This window comes from Staurois parvus, unplaced genomic scaffold (genome assembly GCF_062004578.1).
Source record: "Staurois parvus isolate SC_StPar_1 unplaced genomic scaffold, SC_StPar_1.0 ptg000618l, whole genome shotgun sequence".
NCBI lineage: Eukaryota > Metazoa > Chordata > Amphibia > Anura > Ranidae > Staurois > Staurois parvus.
Window position 1 is genome coordinate 916,223 of NW_028318414.1, and position 25,352 is coordinate 941,574.

The 25,352-nt window shown below is 44.4% G+C and overlaps 1 protein-coding gene across 1 annotated transcript in view; it reads right to left on the bottom strand.

Annotated features, from left to right (window-relative positions):
- DHFR (dihydrofolate reductase) overlaps positions 1 to 25,352 on the bottom strand; it is an 87,029-nt gene that overhangs the window by 32,861 nt on the left and 28,816 nt on the right. The window contains exon 4 of the mRNA XM_089693223.1: positions 18,679 to 18,805. Coding sequence (XP_089549349.1) covers positions 18,679 to 18,805 — 127 coding nt within the window. The remainder of the gene's footprint in view (positions 1 to 18,678; positions 18,806 to 25,352) is intronic.

Below are 25,352 nucleotides of genomic sequence, written 5' to 3' on the forward strand. Positions count from 1 at the left end.
TCCAGGAGTCTTTCAGGCCAGCACTCAGAGACCTCGGCTCCTCCCCATCTGAGGAAACACCTCCACCTACAATAAAAAAGCTCCACTCCCCTCTGACCTCAGTTCTCCAAGCATCCTCCGGTCACCTGGGGAGACACAATGCGAGACAACATAATCATAATAAGCCATCTTCACATAACCAATATCAACAGTGGGTGGGAAACCGGTGCTGGCCTGAAAGACTCCTGGAAAAGACGTTACCGTAAGTGTAACTTGATTTTTCCCCTACCGTCTTTCAGGCCAGCACTCAGAGGATAAGCGAGTACTCACCCCTTGGGCGGGCTAACTGCTTGCAAGACCTTACGACCAAAGTCCTGCTCCTGTACCGAGACCAGGTCCAGTCTGTAATGCTTGGCAAATGTGTCATAGCTGGACCATGTTGCCGCTCTGCAAATCTGCCCTGGGGAAACCCCTGCTAGCTCTGCCTGGGTAGCCGCCACCGCTCGGGTGGAATGTGCCTTGATACCCTCCAGGACCTCCAGGCCCTCCGCCTGATATGCTCCTGCAATCGCCAGCCGGAGCCAGCTGGCCAGCGTCCTTCTAGACGCCTTCTTGCCTCTTCTAGCCTCCTCAAAAAAAAAAAAAAAAAAAAAAAAAAAAAGGGATTCGGTGCTTCTGAACTCCCTAGATTTCTCTAGATACTGGAGAACGCACCTTCTTACATCCAAACAATGATACCTCTCCTGGTCAGGAAAAAACGAGGGAAGGACAATGTCCTGTTCCTTCTGGAAACTCCGAGCTACCTTCGGAATGAAGGACGGGTCCGGTCTGAAAACGATTCTGTCCGAAAAAATACGGAGATAAGGTGTTCTGATCGAGAGAGCCTCCATCTCGCACACCCTCCTCGCCGTGGTAATCGCCACCAGAAAAGCCGTTTTAATGGTGAGCTCACTTATCGGGCAGGGCTCGAACGGAGCCCTAGTCATCCCCCCGAGCACCTTGGCCAAATCCCACACCGGAAACGGTCTGGACCTCGGAGGCCTCTGCCTCACCAGAGCTTTGAAAAACCTACTCACCAACGCCTCCCTGGCCAGGGGCGTCTCTAGGAACACACTGAGGGCCGAGACCTGGCCCTTGAGCGTGCTGACAGACAATCCCTTGTCCGCTCCCGCCTGCAGGAATTCCAACACGGAAAACAAACTATGGGTTGCCACTGCCGTCCGGTCACACCAGGCTGTAAAGCAACCCCAGACCCTACCATAAATGGCCTGGGTCTCCTCCTTCCTACTGGCCAGTAATGTCGCCACTACCTTAGGCGAGAACCCCTTCTCTAAGAGGAGCTGCTGCTCAGAAACCAGGCCGTTAACCGTAATCTTCCCACGCTGGGGCAAAGAACCGGCCCCTGTGTTAACAAATCCTCTCTTGGTGGCAGCTCCCAGGGTGGACGAGAGGCCAAACTTTTTAGGGTCGCAAACAACGCCCGCCGCGGCCAGAAGGGAGCCATCAGGATTAACGAGGTCCCCTCTGTCCTGAATTTCCTCAGGACCAGGGGAAGCAAAGGAACCGGGGGGAAGGCGTAACAAAGCCGGTAGTCCCACCTCTGACCTAATGCGTCCACCGCTCTGGACCCGTCCCAGCGGGATAGAGAGAAGAAATTTGGGACCTTGTTGTTCCTCCCGGAGGCAAAAAGGTCCACATCCGGGGATCCCCACCTCCGCACAATCTCCTGAAAGACATTGGGGTTCAAGGCCCATTCCGACTCCCTGAGCAGAGTCCTGCTCAGGAAGTCTGCCTTCTGGTTCAGCTCCCCTTTTAAGTGTATCGCAGACAGGGACGCCAAGTTCACCTCTGCCCAGGACAACAGTGTCGCCGCTAAGGCTCCGAGGGCCTTGCTCCTTGTCCCTCCCTGTTTATATAAGCCACTGCCGTGGCATTGTCCGTTAGGACATGCACGTGCTGGCCCGTGACCCACGCCTGGAAGGAGTGCAGAGCCTCCCACACTGCCCTCAATTCCTTCCAATTCGAGGATTTGGCCTTCTGCCCTAAGGACCATTCCCCCTGAGTCACCAAATTTCCCAGGTGGGCTCCCCAGCCCCTGGCGCTGGCATCCGTAGTGACCTCCGTGGATATCGGAAAGCACCACAACAGCCCCTGAGTTATGCTGGACGATCTCCTCCACCACCATAGAGACCTCTTCACACTGGGGGGAACCAGGACCCTGCGTTCTAGGGAGTGACTCCTCCTGTCCCAAACCCTCAGGATCCACAACTGGAGGGGACGCATATGCAGACCTGCCCACTGAACTGCCGGAATGGACGCTGTCAGTAATCCAAGTACCGACATGGCCTGCCTTATGGATATCGACCTGCTCCCCTGTAGTAATCTGACCCCGGCTTCCAACTTGGTGATTTTTTCCAAAGTCAGGCTGGTCTTCTGGTCTACCGAATCTAGAGCGTAGCCCAAGTAAATCACTTTCCGAGAAGGTACCAGGCAGGACTTCTCCAGATTCAAAATCCACCCCAAGCTTTCTAGATGGCCCCTCACTATAACCAGGTCTTGCCGTAAGTGAGCCTCTGAATCTGCGAAGAGCAGCAAATCGTCCAGATAGACCACCACTGAAATTCCCCTCAAGCGAATAGAAATCAGTGCCTCCGACAGAACCTTGGTGAATACTCTTGGCGAGGAGGAAAGGCCGAATGGAAGAGCCCTGAACTGCCAATGTCGAATTCCTTCCCGCCCCCCCACTGCCAACCTGAGGAACCTCTGAGAGGCTTCCGCCACGGGCACGTGTAGGTAGGCGTCCTTCAAGTCTATGGATGCCATGAATGCACCTGGCGGTATTAGGGACCTGATTGTAAAAATGGAGTCCATGCGGAACCTCCGGTATCCACCAAAATGTCATGCACAGGAAATATTCTGTGCTGGTGCTCCTCCAACCCCTGATACATTTGGTCGTGGAGAGATAAGGCCTTAACCTCCTCCTTAATGTCCAGGGTTTCGTATATAGCCCCCAGGAGCTCATCTACCTCCTCTAGAGTCAATTTGTACCGGGAGGGACCCCTCCCTTCCTCCGAGGGACCCTCCCCCGCCAATTCCTCCTCAGACTGGGAGTCCCCCACTGGTTCCTCCCCGGTCATAAGGGGTTCCCGACGACTCACCGAAGCTACCTGGGGGGGGGGGGGGGGGGAAAGTGTAGGTAATGGGAGGGCAAACCTCTCCATGAGGGATTTGAAGGAGTCGAAGGTGGTAGCCAACTCCTTCACTGACCTGGCTAGGTCCCCCTGTTCCGGCTTCTCCTCCCTCAACAACCCCTGTATACATGGGCCACAAAGAACCTTTCGCCAAGATTCTTTGAAAACTTCCTTACAGGAAGGGCATCTCCGCTTGGGCTCTTGGTGCCTAAGTTTAGCTCGGGCCTTGCCCTGAAAGACACAAAAGAAAGGGGGGAGGAGGGAAGCCTAATCAGTCCAACACTAAACACCCCCCCCCTGCTCCATCCTGGCAGAGCAAAAAAGGGGCCTGAAAATCCGCAGACCCCTTGCCCCACCTTCCCACTGCTAGGGGCCAACAGGTAGGGGAGGCCTCCACTGAGGCACCTTACCTGTGACTGGCTGGTGCTGGCATCTCCTGGTCCCGGTGCCTCCGACATCCCGTACCGGAGGGTGGTCGCCTGGCGCTGGTCTGTCCCTCAGACCGCTGTGCACCGCACCGCCTTTTTAAATTTCGCGCCGCCGTGGTGTGAGGGCCGCGACCGGAAGCGGAAGTCGCAGCCCTGGGCGAAGCCCCGCCCCTTCCGCCGGAAACCGTCGTCTCCCGACGTCCGGCCCGGCAAAGTCCTCAGACCGCCAGCATGGGAAGGAGCGGAACTCCCCCCGATCCTCCCCAGATCTCACCACGGCCACCCCGACGCCCCCCCTCGCCGGAGAGGGTCGGGGGGCGAAGAGCAGGCAAGTGCTTTGTCCTGTCCCCCGGGATGCACGCTCACTGCCCGCAGCCTGCCCAGGGAGGATATGCAGCCGGACACTCCGGCCTTCACTCCCGGCTGCGTCGGGCCTCTCAGCCGGCTATCCGGCCCTCGGCTCCCCTATCGTCTGCCCTGAGCCTCCTCGTGTCTCCCCACCGGAGGAAACACCTGAACTGAGGTCAAAGGGGAGTGGAGCTTTTTTATTGTAGGTGGAGGTGTTTCCTCAGATGGGGAGGAGCCGAGGTCTCTCAGAGTGCTGGCCTGAAAGACGGTAGGGGAAAAAAAAAGTATTCCTTCGGGTTACTATTGTACAGGGAAGCACTTGGGTGCTCAGTACAAGCATATGCAGAGCAGCCAAATCAAGCTCCAGTGTTTATTTTAAGTGAACTTATTGTTTAAACCATAAGGACTGCATTGCCACGAACAGTATATGTTCCATGTGGTATGACTATAGTTAGGGGCCTTTAATATTTCCTTTGAACAAACTGATGTGACCCTTATGATGTTTCCATTGTATCATAGTGACGCGGACATTCACCTAGCTGATAATGGATGATGCATTAACTACACGCCGCAATGCCCTGGCCAATACATGGATACACAATGTCTAACTAGATTAGGTGCCCATCAGCACATAATTCCTCAATCAGCCTGCTGCAATAATGAACATGAAGTGTTTTAGTGCAAAGCATCAGTGGAAAAGAACATCCAAATCATACAGCTTATAACCGAGGAAGACCTGGACAAGACTTGAGTCAATAAACGATTAATAAAAAAAAACAAAAACAAATCTGTGCTCAGCAGTCTACTGGTGTGAGAACACTAGCAGCTGTTCGTATTTACCACTGATGGGAAAGGTGATGTATATTCTCTGTACAAACACTTGAAAGATGACGCAGTAAATTGCCGTTATAACACGAGACACCATCTATATACCAAAAGTACCATATACTTCCTGATCATATTGCCTCTACAGTATAAAACCAAGAAATTAAATAATACTATGAAAAAGATGTGTGATCACAGTGAAAGCAGATATGAAATTAAACATAAACAGTGAGCAAAAGATACGCGCTCGATTACTGCTGCCTAGTGATTCAAGATTTTCTTTAAGATAACATAACGTGCCATTATGGATGTTTGTTAATATTCGAATGTCAACTCAAAATGAGCATTCAGTGTGAAAACACTTAATTTTTCTGTTGAGCAAAGCCTCTGCTTGGTCTAATTTACAAAAACATATTGGTTTTCCAGTGTTTTAGAAGAGACTTGCTACGGTCTGCTACTGGCTCTTCAAATTAACATTACTTTTTAAGTAATTAAGTGTTCTTGCATGGCAAGACCACTTACTGTTATCTCACATATATATTCTTATTATAGCCAAATTTACCACCCTAACTCCTCCCACAGTTTTTACACTACATAGACAGTAATATACCGAAACGTGCGGATTGTTCCCGATTGGTGTGCTATTACTTTGTGGAACGTTTCGCCAAATGGTTCACAAAATATTGACGTTTTTGTGGTGAAATTGGTCCCATAGGAATGGATGGCGGAATGTTCAAAGCTAGAGTGTGAGCTGAAAAATCAGGCCATGTTTTCTTAACTGCCATCACTCCCTCATTTTCAAGCCCACCTACACAAATCTTATATCAAAACGTTCAGCTATCCCTGCTGCCACTAAAAATGTCCTGATAGTTTTCACAACATGACCATTTGTTTGCAACTCCCGCCGCCCATTGACATTCATTGAAACTCCACTCTAGCCACCTCAAATTTGAAGGGCAATTTCTAAACTGCGACTGTGCCTTCATTTTTAATATTTCAGAGACATACTATGCAACCAAATGTAGGTCTGGGTCTTGTGATTCTCACAATATAAAGCTCTTCGGTGTAGGATTTATAATTTTTAAACTACAACCGTTTGAAGATGGCAACCGCCAGTGAAGTGAGCAAGTTGGAGCAGTTTGTTTTTAACCGCTCTTCTCTGCCCTTGCTGTAGAGTGAGTTGCCATAGGAACCCACTCCACCCACTCCAGTTGTAGACTACTGGTGGAGGCAAGAACACTTCACACAATTTCCCCAGACATTGTAGCTTTTCTAGTGGGTATTGCTCTTTTGCTACCCAGGTTATTTCACCCAACCTTCCAGCAGCATTAGAATCAACTGATGCCAATATGAAATGTCATACATACATTTGCCCCATATGCAAGTTGGGGTGGAATAGGAAAGAGGTGGGCCTTTGTGGGTCCTTTGCACCTGCACACTTCAAAGAAGAAAAGCTCCACTACAGAATGAGTACAGACGTACACCTAAATGAAATTTGATGCATTATATAGGTCCATGTGGGAGTACACTTGTATTGAAACTGTAGGGTGCAAACCTTTTTTTTATATAGGCCAGCCAATGCAGCTTGCACAAATACCAGCAATACAGTTAAGGAAATAAGTATTTGATCCCCTGCTGATTTTGAATGTTTGCCCACTCACAAATGATCAGTCTAAAAATTTAATGGTAGGTGTATTGTAACACAGAGACAGAATAGCAACAAAAAATTCAAAAGAAATGCATGTCTAACAAATTATGCACTGATTTGCATGTTCATGAGGGAAATAAGTATTTGATCCCCTTCAGAAAACATGACTTCGTACTTGGTGGCAAATCCCTTGCTGGCAATCACAGAGGTCAGACGTTTCCTGTAGTTGGCCACCAGGTTTCCACACATCTCAGGAGGGATTGTGGCCCGCTCCTCTTGGCAGATCCTCTCCAAGTCATTGAGGTTTGGTGGCTGACATTTGGCAACTCGAACTTTCAGCTCCCTTCACAGATTTTCAGATGGATTAAGGTCTTGAGAGCGGCTAGGTCACTCCAGGACCTTAATGCGCTTCTTCTTGAGCCACTCCTTTGTTGCCTTGGCTGTGTGTTTTAGGTCATTGTCATGCTGGAACACCCACCCACGACCCATTTTCAATGCCCTGGCTGAGGGAAGAAGGTTCTCACCCAAGATTTGACGGTACATTGCCCTGTCCATCGTCCCTTTGATGCGGTGCAGTTGTCCTGTCCCCTTAGCAGAAAAACACCCCCAAAGTAGAATGTTTCAACCACCATCATGTTTGACAGTTGGGATGGTGTTCTTGGGGTCCTAGGCAGCATTCCTCCCCCTCCAAACACAGCGAGTTGAGTTGATGCCAAAGACCTCGATATTGGTCACATCTGACCACAACACTTTTGAACCAGTCCTCTGCATCATTCAGATGTTCAGTGGCAAACTTCAGATGGGCCTGGACATGTGCTTTCTTGAGCAGAGGGACCTTGCGGGCACTGCAGGATTTCAATCCTTGTCGGCATAGTGTGTTACCAATTGTTTTCTTGGTGACTGTAGCCCTAGCTGCCTGGAGATCATTGACAAGATCCTCGTGTAGTTCTGGGATGATTCCTCACTGTTCTCATGATCATTGACACTCCACGAGGTGAGATCTTGCATGGTGCACCAGACCTAGGGAGACTGACAGTTGTTTTGTGTTTCTTCCATTTGCGAATGATTGCACAAACTGTTGTCACCTTCTCACCAAGCTGCTTGGTGATAGTTTGGTAGCACAGTCTAGCCTTGTGTAGGTCTACAATCTTTTCCCCGACATGCTTGGACAGCTCTTTGGTCTTTGCCATGGTGGAGAGTTTGAATTCGGTTTGATTGCTCCTGTGGACAGGTGTCTTTTATACAGGTAACAAAATGAGATTAGCAGCACTCCCTTTAATAGACTGCTTCTAATCTCAGCTTGTTGCCTGTATAAAAGACATATGGTAGCCAGAAATCCTGCTGAATGATAGGGGATCAAATACTTATTTCCCTCATGAACATGCAAATCAGTGCATAATTTGTTAGACATGCATTTATTTTGATTTTTTTTGTTGCTATTCTGTCTCTCGGTGTAACAATACACCCACCATTCGATTTCTAGACTAATCATTTCTTTGTGAGTGGGCAAACATTCAAAATCAGCAGCGGATCAAATACTTATTTCCTTCACTGTATCTTTGTGGATATATACTTTATGGTACCCTCCCAAAACCTTAAAGTGTTACTAAACCCTCAACAGTAAAATCAGTCAGTATATGCAGTAAAGCATGCTGGTTATACTCACTGTGGAACCTAAGGGGTGTTTCTTCCGCATTGTGTAAAAAGGATGTTTGATCCGGTCTTCTCTGATCCTCCCCTTCTATTGTCCCCAATATAACTCCTGATAGAACAGAGGTTTGGGGACAAGCTGCACATGCTCAGTTTTGTGTGTATTGTTATAGAGCTGGGAGAGTGCATGTGATTGCACAGGGTCAATCAGCAATGTCCAGGCAGAGAGGGGTCCTGCAGCCTCATAGGACAATCAGGGGAGAATGAAGCCTCCTCCTACAAGCTTTAACCAGTGTCTGCTGGATACTGATCCTTTCTTCACTGCCCCTCCTCTTGTTGAAATGACCATCTGATACAGACTGAATCCGTAGTCACATGCACATGCTCAGTTTGGTGTGTATTGCTAGAGGTTTTTTTTTTTTTCTTGGGAGAATACATGTGATCAGCACAGGGCCAATCAGCACTGTCCAGACAGAGGGTCAGGGATTTCCATCCTTCTAGAGCAGATAGAAAACTCCTCCTAAAAGCTTTAACCAGTGCTCTGCTGAAGTCACAAGACTGCTCTAACTGCTGATGAGAAAAGGTATTTAGCAGCTTGTTTACTAAAATAATTGCATTTCTATGTTCTGCGTACTGTGGGAGACCAGATATAGTGAATGCAGGGTCCTGGGTTTAGTAACACTTTAAAGCTGAAGTTCTTTAACGCAAACCGGCTTTCAGAAAGAAGACCTGTCTTTTTTTCAGGCAGCAACCAAGTGTCTCGCTGGTGATTGTGATGCAAGACACACAGTTCTTGTTTTATATAGTTTGATGTGTGCAAATTCAAACTGCTTTTAGGGTTTCATCATAAAATGTTAAAATGATTGTATTACCATTTATTTTAAATACAGTACAAACATTACATGCACTGTCCCACCAGTGATGAGTGAATTCTGGTCCCATGGTGTATAAAAGGAAGGGTGAACGTGTAATTAGTCAGAGCCCAGAGGCATATTATGTGAAAGTTATGAGAACAAGAATTAATCCACATTACTCTGGATCAAGAGTGAGCAAGTGAGTCATTTTGAACTCCCTGCAGGTAGCTAGTATCCATGGAAAAGTAGCTGCCCACGCGTCTCAGAGTGGAAGTGTCTGTACCATGAGATTTTTACACTATCAGTGAAGAATTTACTGTTTTGTGAAAACATAAGCATTCACTATTTCAGAAATCTTATGGGTCAGGTCACGGTTTCCTACAGTTTACCAGTGGAATATGGTTCGAGAGAATGTCACATTTCTCCCTACAGCAACCGGCCCCCGGCCAGGGCTGCAGGGAGCTGAGAGAGGACACGCTTGAAAGCTTACCTGAAGTCAAAGAAAAATAGTTAATGAAATATTCTACCAACAACCACCATTTTTGAAGTCTTACCGCCAACTCCTGTTACAGCAGCTGAGCAGAGGACTCTGCAGTCCAAAGGGCATTTGGTTTAGACCCACTGCTCTGCATTTTCAATTATCAAAAGTAAAAGACTTCGACATACTGTATAGTCATAGACAGTACTCCCCCATCTTCCCCTACAATACAGGTCTGCATAGGGACACTTTTACTGAGGTTGCTACTAAGATTAACAGCATACAGCACTGCAGTGTGATGGCAGGAAACAGCATTCCCACTGGATGGAAAACAGAGTGAATAGGTCTCCCAGGAGCAGGTACAGACCCTGTCTAAAAAAGGCAGACGGTGGAAGATGGACCACCCTTCTACACCTCAACAGCTGGTAAAAGCATGTTGCGAAAGTTGTTCCTGATCTTTAAACCTACCTTGGCTTCTTTGAGAAGGTAGCAGAAAGAGGTGCTACCCGAGGAGCAGCAAGACGTTATGCTATAATGGTGTGAACCTCCTGCGCTCAAACACTAATGGTGTAAGCAACCTAATTGGGAGCTGCTGCTAACATTAAATCATATACCAATGATCATGTAAAACAGTTTGAGGAATGTAGCGCTACTCCCATAAACTACTACATATAAATACATAAATATATAAGTGAGAAAAAATACATATAATATATGTAATATAGTGCCAAATTAAGTGAAAACATGCAAAATAATTAATTAACAAGTGACACTACTATATGTGAACACAAAAAAGGCTCAGCAGTGATGGTGAAAAATATTAATTCCAGCTGTAAAAACATAAATTACATTCAAATAATAATTGACTCATGAAAAATCTAAAAAAATGTGAGCAATGCTGAGCCTTTTTTGTGTTCACATATAGTAGTGTCACTTATTATTTTGTATGATTTCACTTAATTTGGAACTATATTACATATATTATATGTATTTGTTACACACACACACATTTTTTTTATGTATTTATATGTAGTAGTTTATGGGAGTAGCGCTACATTCCTCAATGAAGACGTTATGCTAGTACCTTTTTTTTTTTCTTTTGAAAACTGGACGCCCAGAAGGCCTACTTTGGCTTACAATCCCAGGATGCTAAAGAGTATCCTAAACTTAAATTTAAATTAGTTGTCTGAGCGCAGCATATTTTTGCATGGAAATATGTCCCTGGGAAGCCTCCAAGGTCCCATATGTATGATTTGTTGTACCTTACAAAACATGTTTTTGAAGCTTAAAGGTGCTCAAGCCTCTACCAAAAAGGAGTCTCATCTTTAAGAGAGACACAGCATACTATGTGTAGGCGGTGCCCTATAATACACAAGCTAATGGAATGTGACTTGGGGAAGCGTATGTAACTATTTGCTCATTAGCCCTTTCTTGCAGCACACTTGGGACAATCAGACATATTTGCGTTCCATTCTCAGATCCTAAGTCAATGCCCAGTGGAAGCATGACTCCAAGAGACTTGTAATTTTGGTCTATACAAGTCTGGTGGACCCTGCCAAGCTTGGTTCAGACCGTATGAAAGTACTCTGTATATGTGGCAATGCTCAAAGGATGCTAAAGGCAATCCCACTGTGGTGCTCAAAGTGGAGACACCTAGAGTAAATGTAAAGCAGATCATTGGAGTGATAGCTAACCTGCTATACAGTATGATACTGGGTTGTGATTTTCCCCAGTTTTGGCACTGGGTTGGGGAGGGGAGGTAATAAGTAACCAGGTGTGAAAGTATGTCTGCAGTAAAAGAGTTTACTCTTTTGCTTGAACTTGAGGGAATGGTGGTAACCCCATGTCAGAGTTACCCAACAACTTCCCACTAGTGGCCATGGCTGGAATGTCAGCAAAAACGGCCCCCATGCTTCACTTCAAGATTTTGGGATTGCACAGTTAGACAGAATCCCATTTTGTAGATGCATAGAAAAAAACCTGTAAAGCTACTCAATGGGGTACCACTAAAATCATAATTTATACAGTATACCCTCTATTTTGCAGCATCTCTTGACTTAACGTATCATGGAAAGAATAGGTGTAAGTTGTGGTTTCCCCAGTATCATAGGATGGTATTGGATCTGGACCATTTCTCATATGTTGCGTGGTCACTTAAGGGTAGACAAACATATTGAACTGCCTTTTTTTCTGGCCCAGTATTTACAAAGCCATTAAAGAGCACTGTATATCTTGCCCTAAACGCCAAATGTATTTACCACTTCCCCATTTCCAAAGTCTGCTAGTACTTTTGCCTACAGTTAAAAAATGTCCTTTTTTGAGAAGGTTGCTATGCATTTGGTTTGGCCACTGCAAAAGTCTGCCAGGAGACACAAACACATGACTATACCACCCAGTATCCAGAAGCAATCCCCCTCAGAACAGCTTTTAAGTTTATAGAAATAGAGCTGTTCCATGTGTTTTTCTGTACAAGTACTGCTGGGGAAATTTTGATGGATCAAGGAACCCCTTTCAGGTAAAAAAAATGTAACCAAAGAGTTGACTTGGTTGCTGAACATTACTTGGCTATGCTCCTCTGTGTACCACCCACAGACTGGTGGGCTGGTAGAACCATTCAATAGAACCCGGAAGGTGTGCTAAGAAAATGTAATGCCAACTTTGGATAGTATATTTCTGCAAAGCCAGCAGGGCTGCTATGAAAGGAGAGTGAAAATCAGTGATGTCAACCAGATATGCCAGCCCAAAAAGAGACAACACCTCCAAATATGCCATGTTAACTTTTTAAAACCCAAGAAGGATTAGGGGTTTCCATCAGCAGAAAGCAACCCTAAAGTATCACCACTGAAAGGTATACCAAAGTTTAGGATATCAGAGACTATCTGCTCTTATTCAGGAGGTTGGAAATGTTTGCAATAGAATTACTTGACCGAACTAATGCAATTTAGCACGGAACTGGGAAAGAGACTCATGTCAAAGTAAAGTTAAAACCTCATCAGGGACCTGACGCTCAGAGAACCATTTCAGAAAATGTACAGAAAACATTGCTATGGACGCATCACAGAGCTGCATGTATACTGCATTTTGGCAAAATGTTCTCCTTCCCACAGGCCTGAGCAGAGGGTGAGGTTATGTGAGGCCCTGGCTGGCAGAGATGTGGGCAGTGTATATGGGGCACCTAGGTTTCTCACACACACATGTAAGTGTCTTCAGAATTTGTCGATCATGGAAAACGAACGTTAATTTCACAGATCTTAAAAGGCAAGTTCATCTTTTCACAAAAAATGAAAAAGGTGAAACAACTCCAAATATCCTGCCACCCCTCTTTATCCAAGAGCACAAGCAACAACTGTCCTCTATGTGTATTCTATCTGTATTCATAAGCATCTTTAGCACCCAAATATTTTACCTCTGTAGCATTGGTTTTCAGCAAAAGTACTACAAAAAGGAACCAGAACCACTTGATATCAGTCTTTAGCAGTGATCATTTACCCTAATACCAAGTGGCACCAAAACATGAAGTGAGGGGAAGTCTTCCTGGTGGAGGAGCAGATGGAAACAGAAGCCACACCACTTATAATTTAAAAATATTTTTGGTAGACCTACTTTAAATGCCCAGTTACTTAGATTACAGTACAGTCTAGTAGATCATCTGACTGATGGATGCAGGGGCAGAGAAAGCATTGTTCTACATTTAATGAAGATGTTTTATTGTCATTTAGCTAACTCCTTATATGTCCCAGGCAAAGCTGAAATGTGCTGCTTTGCTTGTGTGTGGCCAGGACTGCAAACTCTTTATGAAATCACAATAGAGGAGTGTAGGGTTTCATTTACTCCCCAGGCTACTCGGAAATACTGGACTGAAAGAAGTCCAAACACCAGTCCACCAAAATAATACAAATAGTTGTGGGAGGACAGCTACTTTACTTGAAGACTTTTCTTATTCCCAAATAAAAAAAGCCTAGAGGTCATTCTTGAGCATGATATTTTCCGGAGGCCGTTTCACACTAAGCTTATTAGCTTCATAGTAAGAGCAGATGTGGGCTGAGAAGCTGAGCAAGAGCTGAAAGTGTGCTACAAGGAAGATGCCCATTTAGATCAAAAGGCTTAAAAAAGAACAAAAAGTACTGGAAAACAATTTGTGTAAAAGGTATCATTTTATAGAAGCGTTAATATCGCTGGAACATTCAGTTATTTAGAGAGATTTTTAAATGATGGTATTCAATCATGAAGCTGTGAAATGTTCCTGTAAACAGCCATCAAATGTGAGAATTGAAGGCAGGAGCGTGTACTAGCGTCATTAAGGCAAACTTCACTTCTGTAGATTTGCACTGCCCTCCATATCCAGGTTGAAGAACCATGCAACCCCTTCTTCTGAAACCAGGCGGTCACAGACATGCCGCCTGGGGGGGATTGGGGGTTGTCCTTTATTCCAGACTTGACACTCAGTAATGCTGCTGTGTAATCACCCCCCCCCCCCTTGTGACAGCTAGCAGGGGATCTTCTCCCCCTGCTGTCACAATATATAAAAACACTGTCAATTAATAAACTACAAGTCTTTGCGGCTGTTGGCTTGTAGTTCTAAATGATCTATCATGGCGCTGTGGAGTGCTGTGGTTGTTGAGACTTCCCGTCAGTAAGTATCTGCTCAAAAGATGTACGGGCACACATATACGCTTACAGGTATGCAGGAGACCTGCATGGCATCAGCGATCTGCTGATCACTGGTGCAATGCTTTAGAGACTCCAGAAAAAAAATCAAATAAATAAATGTACATTTTTTTTTTAAAGGTGAACTTATCCTTTAAGGTATGTACGACAGACTGCCTGGCACCCCTCCTGGGTGCATCCATCAGAGAACTGCTTCCTTGCTGCTGGGACACAGGACCAAAGCATTGCAAAGTATTATAGCTGGGCATTGACACTTACTTAGGTGCAAAATGGAACTACCTTATTGAACAAAAACATTTATACACTTCAGAAATAGGAGCAGTCCCCACATTAACACTAAAAACATATTAGACAATGGGATAAACATCCCACGCTGATTAGGTAAGTGGTTGATCACATTATTTTAAACAGTGCAAACAGTACAGCCAACAGCTATCTAATTAACCATAAATAATCAACAGCCAAGCACCCAGACAAGCCAGGGAGCCCACCCCAGACAGTCCGCCTCCTCCAATCCTCAATGAACAAAGTCCATTACACATTCTTTCAGTTGTTTGCTTTGACTTGTATAATCTGTTTTTCATAAGACAAAACTCATACAACATTCCAACAGTCTGAAAAAGTAGAATTCATCTACAGTATCTTCTTGAGGGAGATTGTTGATAAATAATTATGTCCCAAGTGGAGGAGCTTCTTCAACCCAGTCTGCAGGAGGGCCACATATTTCCTGACCATTAACCTGTATAAGATTAATATTACACCTTTCCATCCACTCCAGAAGGGAAGCTTTATTGTCTTTACTCCACGCCTTTCTCTCAGTGTTCATCATGTTATTAACCAGACTAATCCACTTTCTCCATGTGATCAGAGACTAAACTGAGCTCTTTTCCATTCTCTGACTGGGAGAAGCAGAAAAAAAATCCATAGTCTCCTCCATGGGCCATAATTAGTGAGTAGAAGGCTAGCCCCTAGTCCCCTCCAAAAGCCCATGTCCTGGTTAGGTATGTCACAGTATACATCTAAGGAGATATAGTAAAAAAAAAAAAAAAAAAAAAAAAAAAAAAAGGTGCAACATTGAATCAGATGGCTTTACTCAGCAGTAATTTAATTCTCTAACCTAGCCCCAAAATTCAAATACTGCAAGCTGTAGTCAAGACCATAGTGTCCATTCTGAACACTATACAGAACATCCCCAAAAATGCAATTACCTACTCACACAACTGGCTTGTTGCTTTTCCAGGCAATTTCTGCTACTGCAACATAGGGACTGATAAAGTTAAAGACAATCCTACTCAGCACTGAGGAAGAGGGAAGTGACTATCCATTTCAAAAGAAATAGGCTCCTAGTGCAGTAATCTTTAATATTCACAAAAAACAATACACGTTTCACTCAGAAGAATAAACTTGTATTGGGCATATCATCCTCTCCATGTGAATGTCTCAGCCATGAGAGTCCTCTTGCAGTGGCTGTCAGATCGACGTTTCAGCCAGTGGCTTCAGCTCCATACGCTGAACTCCATCTCTCCGAGCTGACATGCTATCCACACTGACAGGTGAACAAACCCACAGCGGGATGGAAGAGCACTGGCAGTAGGCAACCAAGACTGCTCAGTGTACGGCGCTAAACAGGAGGAAAAGGTGGCACCAGGAGGGGCGACAGTCCATTACTATTACAATGTGTTTCAGAGGGCGGGGCCTCCTTTTTAAGTCCCCTGGGATCCATCTTGGGGACTTTAAAAAGGAGGCTCTGCCCTCCAAAATGTGTTATAGCAACAGACTCACCCCTCCTAGGGGCTTGGGGGGAAAAAAAAAAAAAAAAAGGCTCCGCCCTCCAAAAAGTGTTGTCATAGTAATGGACTCTCACCCCTCCTGGTGCAGGAGTTACTGTCCCAGAACAAGCAAGCATGGATTTGTGACAATGCTTTGGCTTACATTTTCTGCCTACTTGTTTCATTGTAGTGACTCATAAGTACTGAAGCCAGACGCTTCACGATTACATAGTAAACAATATAAAGTAAAAGTATTTGTTCTCTCTGCTCTCACTGTGAGCAGAGAGAACTGATGCCGCAGCCTGTGAGCATACAAGCAGCCTATCAGGCTGCTTGTACACTCACAGGCTGCAGTGCCAGCCACCCCAGTGTCCCTGATCACCGCCCCAGTGTACTCCTTAATAAATAATGCAGCCAGCCCCTGTCACCTGTCCCAGTGCTCACAAAAACATTGCCATACACTATACCAATGTTCTGATCACCGCCATAACCCATACCAGCATCCTGATCACCACCATACCAGCACCCCGATCAACGCCACAGCTCATTATCAGTGTTCTGATCACCATCACACCATCGTCCTGATCACAGTTATACCTCATGCCAGTGAGCTGATCACTGCCATACACCATACCAGCGTCCTGATCACTACCATACATCATACCAGCGTCTGGCATTTTAGGGGCTCAACTGATCAATTTTCAGATATACCGTATTTTCCGGCGTATAAGATGACTTTTTACCCCTTGAAAATCCTCTCAAAAGTCAGGGGTCGTCTTATTCACCGGTATACGGCATACTGACACTTTTTAGGGGGCGGCGCTGTGCGCCGCCCCCCTAAATCACCGGCGAGGGGGCGGAGCAGAGCGGCCCCGTGAAAATCCAGTGAAGGAGCGGCCGGTAAGTGTGCCGTGTAGAGGTGCTGCTGCAACCACATATGCTGGCTGCAGCAGCACCATACTAGACCATCAGTCAGCAAGTGTAATTGGTGTCAGTGAGAGGAATAGTGCCCCATCATTGGTGTCACTGATACTAATGATGGGGCATTATTCCTCCCACTGACACCAACGATGGGGCACTATTCCTCCCCCCCACTGACACCAACGATGGGGCACTATTCCTCCACTCCACCCCCCACTGACACCAATGTTGGGGCACTATTCCACCCCCCACTGACACCAATGTTGGGGCACTATTCCACCCCCCACTGACACCAATGTTGGGGCACTATTCCACCCCCCACTGACACCAATGTTGGGGCACTATTCCACCCCCCACTGACACCAATGTTGGGGCACTATTCCCCCCCCCACTGACACCAATGTTGGGGCACTATTCCCCCCCCCACTGACACCAATGTTGGGGCACTATTCCCCCCCCCACTGACACCAATGTTGGGGCACTATTCCTGCCACTGATACCAATGATGGGGCATGATTCCTCTCACTAACACCAATGATGGGGTGCTATTTCTCCCACTGACACCAATGATGGGGCACTATTCCCCCCACTGACACCAATGATGGGGCACTATTCCTTCCACTGATTCCAATGATGGGGCACTATTCCTTCCACTGATTCCAATGATGGGGCACTATTCCTCCCACTAATACCAATGATGGGGCACTATTCCTCCCACTAATACCAATGATGGGGCACTATTCCTCCCACTAATACCAATGATGGGGCACTATTCCTCCCACTAATACCAATGATGGGGCACTATTCCTCCCACTAATACCAATGATGGGGCACTATTCCTCCCACTAATACCAATGATGGGGCACTATTCCTCCCACTGACACCAATGATGGGGCACTATTCCTCCTCACTGACACCAATGACGGGTCACTATTCCTCCCACTGACACCAATGATGGGGCACTATTCCTCACACTGACACCAATGATGGGGCACTATTCCTCACACTGACACCGATGATGGGGCACTATTCCTCCCACTGGTGTGCATTGGAAGAGGGGTAGTCTTATATGGGGAGTATAGCCCAAACACTACATTTTAGCAGGAAAAGTAGGGGGTCGTCTTATACGCCCAGTCGTCTTATACGCCGGAAAATACGGTATATCCCATAGTTTGTAGACTCCATAAATTTCACACAGACTAAAAACATTTAACTATTTTGGGTTATTTTCACCAAAAAATTGTAGCAGAATACATTTTGGCCTAAATTTATGAAGATTATTTATTTGCAAAATTTTATAACAAAAACTAAGCAAAAAATGTTTTCCGCCCTCAATTTGTTTGGTATTTTTTTTCATTTATATATCAAATAAAATATAAAATAAAAAAAACAGTGATGATCAAATACCAGCAAAAGAAAGCTCCATTTGTGTGAAAAAAAAAAGAAGATAAAAATTTCATATGGGTACAGTGTTGCATGACCATGCAATTGTCAAAGTGCAACAGTGCTGAAAGCTGAAAATTGGCCTGGACTACTGGACTAGAAGGGGGTGAAAGTGTCCGAACTTGAAGTGGTTAATATGTACTCATTTATAATTTATTTTAATACAAAATTTAATATAGACAGTTTTAGTTGTGTATCTATTAGGACTCCCTCTAGTGCTGTTTTTTTTTACCAGCCTGAAAAACGCCCTTGGCAAAAATGCTGTGCATGGACACATAGGATACCATGCTGGGGAGTTTACTGGGTGTAGGCACCCCCCCCCCCCCCAAAAAAAAAAAAAAAACCACCAGAAGCCAAAAACAACAGCTGTAAAAAGAGTGCATGAGGCCTAACACTGCATACTATAACAGCTCATGATTCTGTACCTGCTTGACATTTTATACAGCGTACTTGGTTAAATGATGGGAGACATTTACCTTATACAGAGAGCTTCCTCCAATGATCCAGATTAAATCGATTTTATCTTTCATTTCTGGAGACTCCACAAGCTGAACAACCTCATCTAAACTCTTGGCTAGATGGTGAGCACCATTTGGAGGTTCACTGTAAAGAATTTAGAAAGGCATTTTAAAAAAGAAACATCTTCAAATTTTTGCAAAAACTGAAATGGAAATCCACCAATCAATGGGTAAATAATAATACTCTTCTTATAATTACTTTTAAAATATTTGAGAAATTAAATTAGTTGAATATGATTGGAAATGGTAGAATTTTTCTGAGCTTTTTAAGACCCCTCAATATAGGATAATAGCAATGTCCCCCACTCCTGTCATAAGCAACAAAAGGATCCCCTATTTGTATTTGATTAATGGATATAACCAAACTTTCTTATTGGTTAGTGGTTTCAGAGCAGACGACTCAGCTGCAAGTGTTAAAAGGAACTTTCTAAGATTGAATGGAAGGTGATGGAAACAGAATGGGCCAATATCCTCAATTCAATTCACTGACCCGGAAGAAACGCAAGTTCACATTTTTTATTTCAATGGCTGCAGGCCTGTTCACGTAAGTAGTAAAGCCTTCATGACAACCTTTTTTAAAAAAAACACCACAAGACAAGGCAGGACCTGCCAAAGGGAAGATGGCTTCAAACAGTGCTTTAAACCTCTTGTTTATCTGGGCTTAAAAAACATGATTATCCTCCATGGGGACCAAGAGAGTCTTGTTAAGGCAGGAGATGGCAGGATTTACCACAGGAAGTTTCCACTTGCAAGGAAACTTTATTCAATAGGATATTGTAGGGTGAAACATTTTGCAGGAAAGAATATATCTTTTCTGGGTGAGGCCAGTCCCCATAGAGAAGCTGAACAGGTAACAATGACCTGGAAAGGTCTTTCCTGGCTTAGGGAATTTAGGTGATCTCTTACTGGACACCCTAGGGCAGTGATGGCGAACCTATGGCACGCGTGCCAGAGCTGGCACACAGAGCCATCTCAGTGGGAACGCCAGGAAGAAGAGGAAGATGAGCGCACACGGACCACGCACACTGACCGGCCATCCAGATCTCGTCCACACTGGACCCCCATCAAACTACATCTCCCACATGTCTCTGGGGCCAGGGTGGGTGTGGACGAGAGGAAACGGCTCCTATGCGGATCTGGCACCAGGGGTGATGTAGCTGGGGATGGGCGTGGAAGAGAGGAAGAGGTTCCCACACTGCTCCGGGGCCAGGGGCAACGTGTTCAGCGTGGATGGGAATGAGCTGCTGGGTTGGAAGCCACACCGACACTGCCAGAGGTGAGATTAACTGCTTGCCAACCATGCTATAGCCAAAGATGGCTACAGCGTGGTTGTCTAGTTCTGGGAGGGCGTCCCAGAACGCGAACCCAGTGGCACACACCCTGCTCTGCCGGTGATCGCTGTGTCCTACGGATACAGCTGATCACGTGATAAGGTATTGGCACTTTGAAATAAAAAAGTTGGTTTTGTGTTGCAGATTTGGGCACTCGGGCTCAAAAAGATTCGCCATCACTGCCCTAGGGTGAGCAGACCCAGGCTTCCTCCAACCTTAAACAAGAATGCATAGCATTAATAAAAGAGGGATCTGTAGGTTTCTTAAGCCTGAGTAAGATCTCACCGATTCGATCTCCAGAGGGCGAGAGATCCTCCTCTTAAAAAAAAAAAAAAAGGAAGAAGTACTGTGTCTGGCTCAAGGGCATAGTCAAATTCTGAGTCAGGAGGGGTGGCTGGAAGGGCATGATTGTGACTTCAGCCATTTATGGTCCCAATAAGACTAGAAATTCTGCTCACAAATGCAGACATTTTGGTCAAAAATTCTCCTCTAGATAGAAAGGATAAGAGTAATGTGGCTGACAGGCCAGCAGAATGAAGAAAGAAGGGGTCAGAATGGGGGCAACCATCAGAATAGAGGGTACCAAGTGAGCTAAAGGCTGAGCTAGTGAGCCCATCTGACCTGTGCTTGTGATCAGCCATGCCTGGTAATAACATTTCTTCAAAAGGGGCACTATATTACAAGAAAAACTGCGTGCGGAACTATGCCTAACCCCAATAACATGAATAATTAAAGATAGCCGGTACTGGAAAGTATTTTTACACCCACGTTCAAAAGGTAAAACAAAATAAGTGCAGTGTTAATAAAGTTATTAGAATAAATACATATACCTTGAACTTGTCAAAACAAAAACAAAAAAAAAAAAAAACTGTGTTATAAAGTCAGTACAGTAATAGCCCAAAACACAAAAGTCCACACCATTCAATAAAAAAAAAAAAAAAAAAAAAAAAAAAAAAAAGGGGAGGAAAAAGGTGGGTTCCACCATTTCTCATAAATGGCAAAAATTCAATCTAGATAGGATTCTCAACCACCATTTCGTCTCACAAAAGACAATAGCTCAAAAGAGAAGGATCAATCATAATGCTCAATGTTATATAAAATATTTCAAAATATAATTATACCAACAGTGAGCACCATGATATATCCCGCTCTTTGAGCTCATCTTCTGTGGCCGCTCAGATCACTTTTACATAATATGGAGTTGCAGGCAGAAAAAAAACCTGGTATAACCACCTCAATACAGGGAGATATAGAGATACAGTGGGGCAAAAAATTATTTAATCAGCCACCAATTGTGCAAGTTCTCCCACTTAAAAAGATGAGAGAGGCCTGTAATTGGCATCCTAGGTAGACCTCAATTATGAGAGACAAAATGAGAAAAAAAATCCAGACAATCACATTGGCTGATTTGGAAAGAATGTATTTGCAAATTATGGTGGAAAATGAGTATTTGGTCAATATCAAAAGTTCATCTCAATACTTTGTTATATATCCTTTGTTGGCAATGACAGAGGTCAAACGTTTCCTGTAAGTCTTCACAAGGTTGGCACACACTGTTGCTGGTATGTTGGCCCATTCCTCAATGCAGATCTCCTCTAGAGAAGTGATATTTTGGGGCTGTCGCTGGGCAACATGGACTTTCAACTCCCTCCAAAGGTTTTCTATGTGGTTGAGATCTGGAGACTGGCTAGGCCACTCCAGGACCTTGAAAGGCTTCTTACGAAGCCACTCCTTCGTTGCCCGGGTGGTATGTTTGGGATCATTGTCATGTTGGAAGACCCAGCCACGTTTCATCTTCAATGCGCTTGCTGATGGAAGGAGGTTTGCACTCAAAATCTCACGATACATGGCCCCATTCATTCTGTCCTGTACATGGATCAGTCGTCCTGGTCCCTTTGCGGAGAAACAGCCCCAAAGCATGATGTTGCCACCCCCATGCTTCACAGTAGGTATGGTGTTCTTTGGATGCAACTCAGCATTCTCTCTCCTCCAAACACGACGAGTTGTGTTTCTACCAAACAGTTCTATTTTGGTTTCATCTGACCATATGACATTCTCCCAATCCTCTTCTGGATCATCCAAATGCTCTCTAGCAAACCTCAGACGGGCCCAGACGTGTACTGGCTTAAGCAGGGGGACACGTCTGGCACTGCAGAATATGAGTCCCTGGCGGCGTAGTGTGTTACTGATGGTAGCCTTTGTTACGTTGGTCCCAGCTCTCTGCAGGTCATTTACTAGGTCCCCCTGTGTGGTCCTGAGATTTTTGCTCACTGTTCTGGTGATCATTTTGACCCCACGGATTAGATCTTGCTTGGAGCCCCAGATCGAGGGAGATGATCAGTGGTCTTGTATGTCTTCCATTTTCTAATTATTGCTCCCACAGTTGATTTGTTCACACCAAGCTGCTTGCCTATTGCAGATTCAGTCTTCCCAGCCTGGTGCAGGTCTACAATTTTGTTTCTGGTGTCATTCGACAGCTCTTTGGTCTTCACCATAGTGGAGTTTGGAGTGTGACTGTTTGAGGTTGTGGACCAGAGTCTTTTATACTGATAACAAGTTCAAACAGGTGCCATTGATACAGGTAGTGAGTGCAGGACAGAGGAGCCTCTTGAAGAAGGTACAGGTCTGAGAGAGTCAGAAATCTTGCTTGTTTGTAGGTGACCAAATACTTATTTTCCACCATAATTTGCAAATACATTCTTTCCAAATCAGCCAATGTGATTGTCTGGATTTTTTTTCTCATTTTGTCTCTCAAAGTTGAGGTCTACCTATGATGCCAATTACAGGCCTCTCTCATCTTTTTAAGTGGGAGAACTTGCACAATTGGTGGCTGACTAAATACTTTTTTGCCCCACTGTATACATAGAGATAGATACACCACTTTGCCCAGAAAATTGTTGCAACTACAAATGTTTAGGTATTCTTGTGTTTATTTTTGTTTGTATTGGTATGGCACAAAAAAGTGGAGAGACAAAAAGCCAAATATAATTATTGGCACCTTCTCAAAATTGTAAGAAATAATTGCATTCCACGTTTGTGATGCTCCTGTAATTTGTAATTAATCTCACCTGTATCAATTAACAGGTGCTGATGCATACTCCAATTGGCAGACCCAGTGCTCCAGGAGGTAAAGGGAGATAGAGAATAGTCTCCCCTACAGGGGAACTAAACTTTCTCAATTATCAACTATTTTAATCCTTATGCTGCTAGCATTAGTAAATGGATAAAAAGGTGTATTATGTCCAATTGTTTTAAAAACTTTATTTTACATTTCTTCAGTTGCTTCCTGGTGTCTGGCCTAGGCCATGATGTCATAAACCCATGAGTCTTCATTTTTGGGCATTTTTCTTCTGTCATCTGGAGGAGGGGGCTTTCTTAGCTAAGCACACCCTTCTCAGCTAAACGCAGATGGATTCCAGGAATTAAATGATACATGAATCATCTGTCCTTACTCAAGATGGCTGCAACTAGAAATGTTAGGGGATATGTTTTTCAATGTGATTTTTCTCAAAAAAATAAAGCATGGAGACATGGATGGCTGGGTGAGTTTGCTTTGCATATAAAAATGAACTAAATAGCTTTTTCAATTTGTGGTGCTCAGATACAGTTTAGTTCTGCTTGAAAATGACCACCATGAGAATGATAGAGAAATAGTATAATAAGGTATTGAAAGAATAAAACATTAACAATGCTCTATAAGCAGATTGCCATTACTAAACAAATCTAAAAAAGGTGCCTTTTCTGTAATTTTAAGACTAAGGGTTCATTTCGTCTTTTGAGAGGTTAGTGTCCTGTATTGTGCGATCAGGAAATATTTGCATTTGCCAAGACTAGATTTTATAATTGCAACAATGTATGTTGCTCATGAATAAACCTTGAACTTCTAATCTCCCTGCTTAAATGATTAGATGTTTGTACTACCCAATGTATACTGAGACTCTAAACTCTCTTCACTGTTACTATGGCGATAGCGTATGTATGATCTTTCACTCCGGAGACACAAAACAGACAGCCAAGGCCACATGTAGCAGCAGCAAAAGCTTTTCACAAGGCATAGCTCTCAATGGATCCTGACACCCTGGAACTATTAAGTGTTCAGTACACAAATGAGCACAAAAATATAATGCAAAATGTAAAAGGTTGAACAAGGATTTATATGAAGGCAAATTCTCTCTTCAATTGCTCAGATTTATAGCTAAACTGTTTTACTCTCCCATTCTGGTAATAAACCAACTACAACAATATCTATATATTGAATTAAACATTTGAAGAAGTGGTTATATCAAGTTTGTGTACATAAAATTCAGATGCATCAGGCTATTTAAAACAAAAACACATGTGAAATAAAGGAGATGGAAATCTAAAGACTATAAATAGGGAAAGCAAGAAGGGATGTGAAGAACAAAAAAAAACAAACAAAACCAATTACGGCCCTAAAGTAGAGGAAAAAACCTCACACGGTCAGAAGTACATATACATTCCCATAAGTGGTAACCCCTATACAGTATAGTACATTATGCTGGGAATTTAGGCCTTTTTAACACAGGGTAGATTCCTTTGCAGTCAGCAGGTGATGTGTTAGCTGATCAGATCAGATTAGGCAGATGTTCAGTGTTTGCATAGTGGACATGGGTAGAGCCTGCTCTATGGGTGACCAGGAGTAAACGCAGTCTGTTTACACCCAGCTACCTCCGATCACCTCCCCAAATGTAATAGGACAGGAGTCCTCTACCATTTTTTTTTTTCAGCAGGCTTGATCAGACCCAGAGGTAGGCGGGTGTAAAACAAAAGTCAATTTACACCCACCTGTCCATAGGGATGAGTGGACCTTCCAATCAGGGACGCCTGAAAAAAAACTGACAAGCGGACCTGATCAAAACGCCCGTCTGAAAGGGGCCTTAAATGTTCTGTCTATCTGGAAACATTTGATACTGGTGCAAGTGGACTCTAGTAAGAAGTCATCCACTGGCTGCTCATATTTCTCTGGCTCAACCACTGGCTTCTTATTATACTGTATGTACTACAGTGGGTATATTTTTGACTTTACATGCACTTTAACAAAAACAAAAAATAAAAAACAAAAAAGCAATAGCTGTGGAACCAAACACTAAAAAAAAACCAAACAATTTGTTTAGCCTTAAGAGTATATCACAGGACATGGGTATCTTCATATCTATTACAATAGTGTTTTGTTGCCACCTTTAGGCGATTGTATACTGGCAACAAAAGGCAGCAATAAGCTCCCACACATAATCCCTCCCAGCTAGGCACAGCCTCGGTTTTATATCAAGCAACATAGGA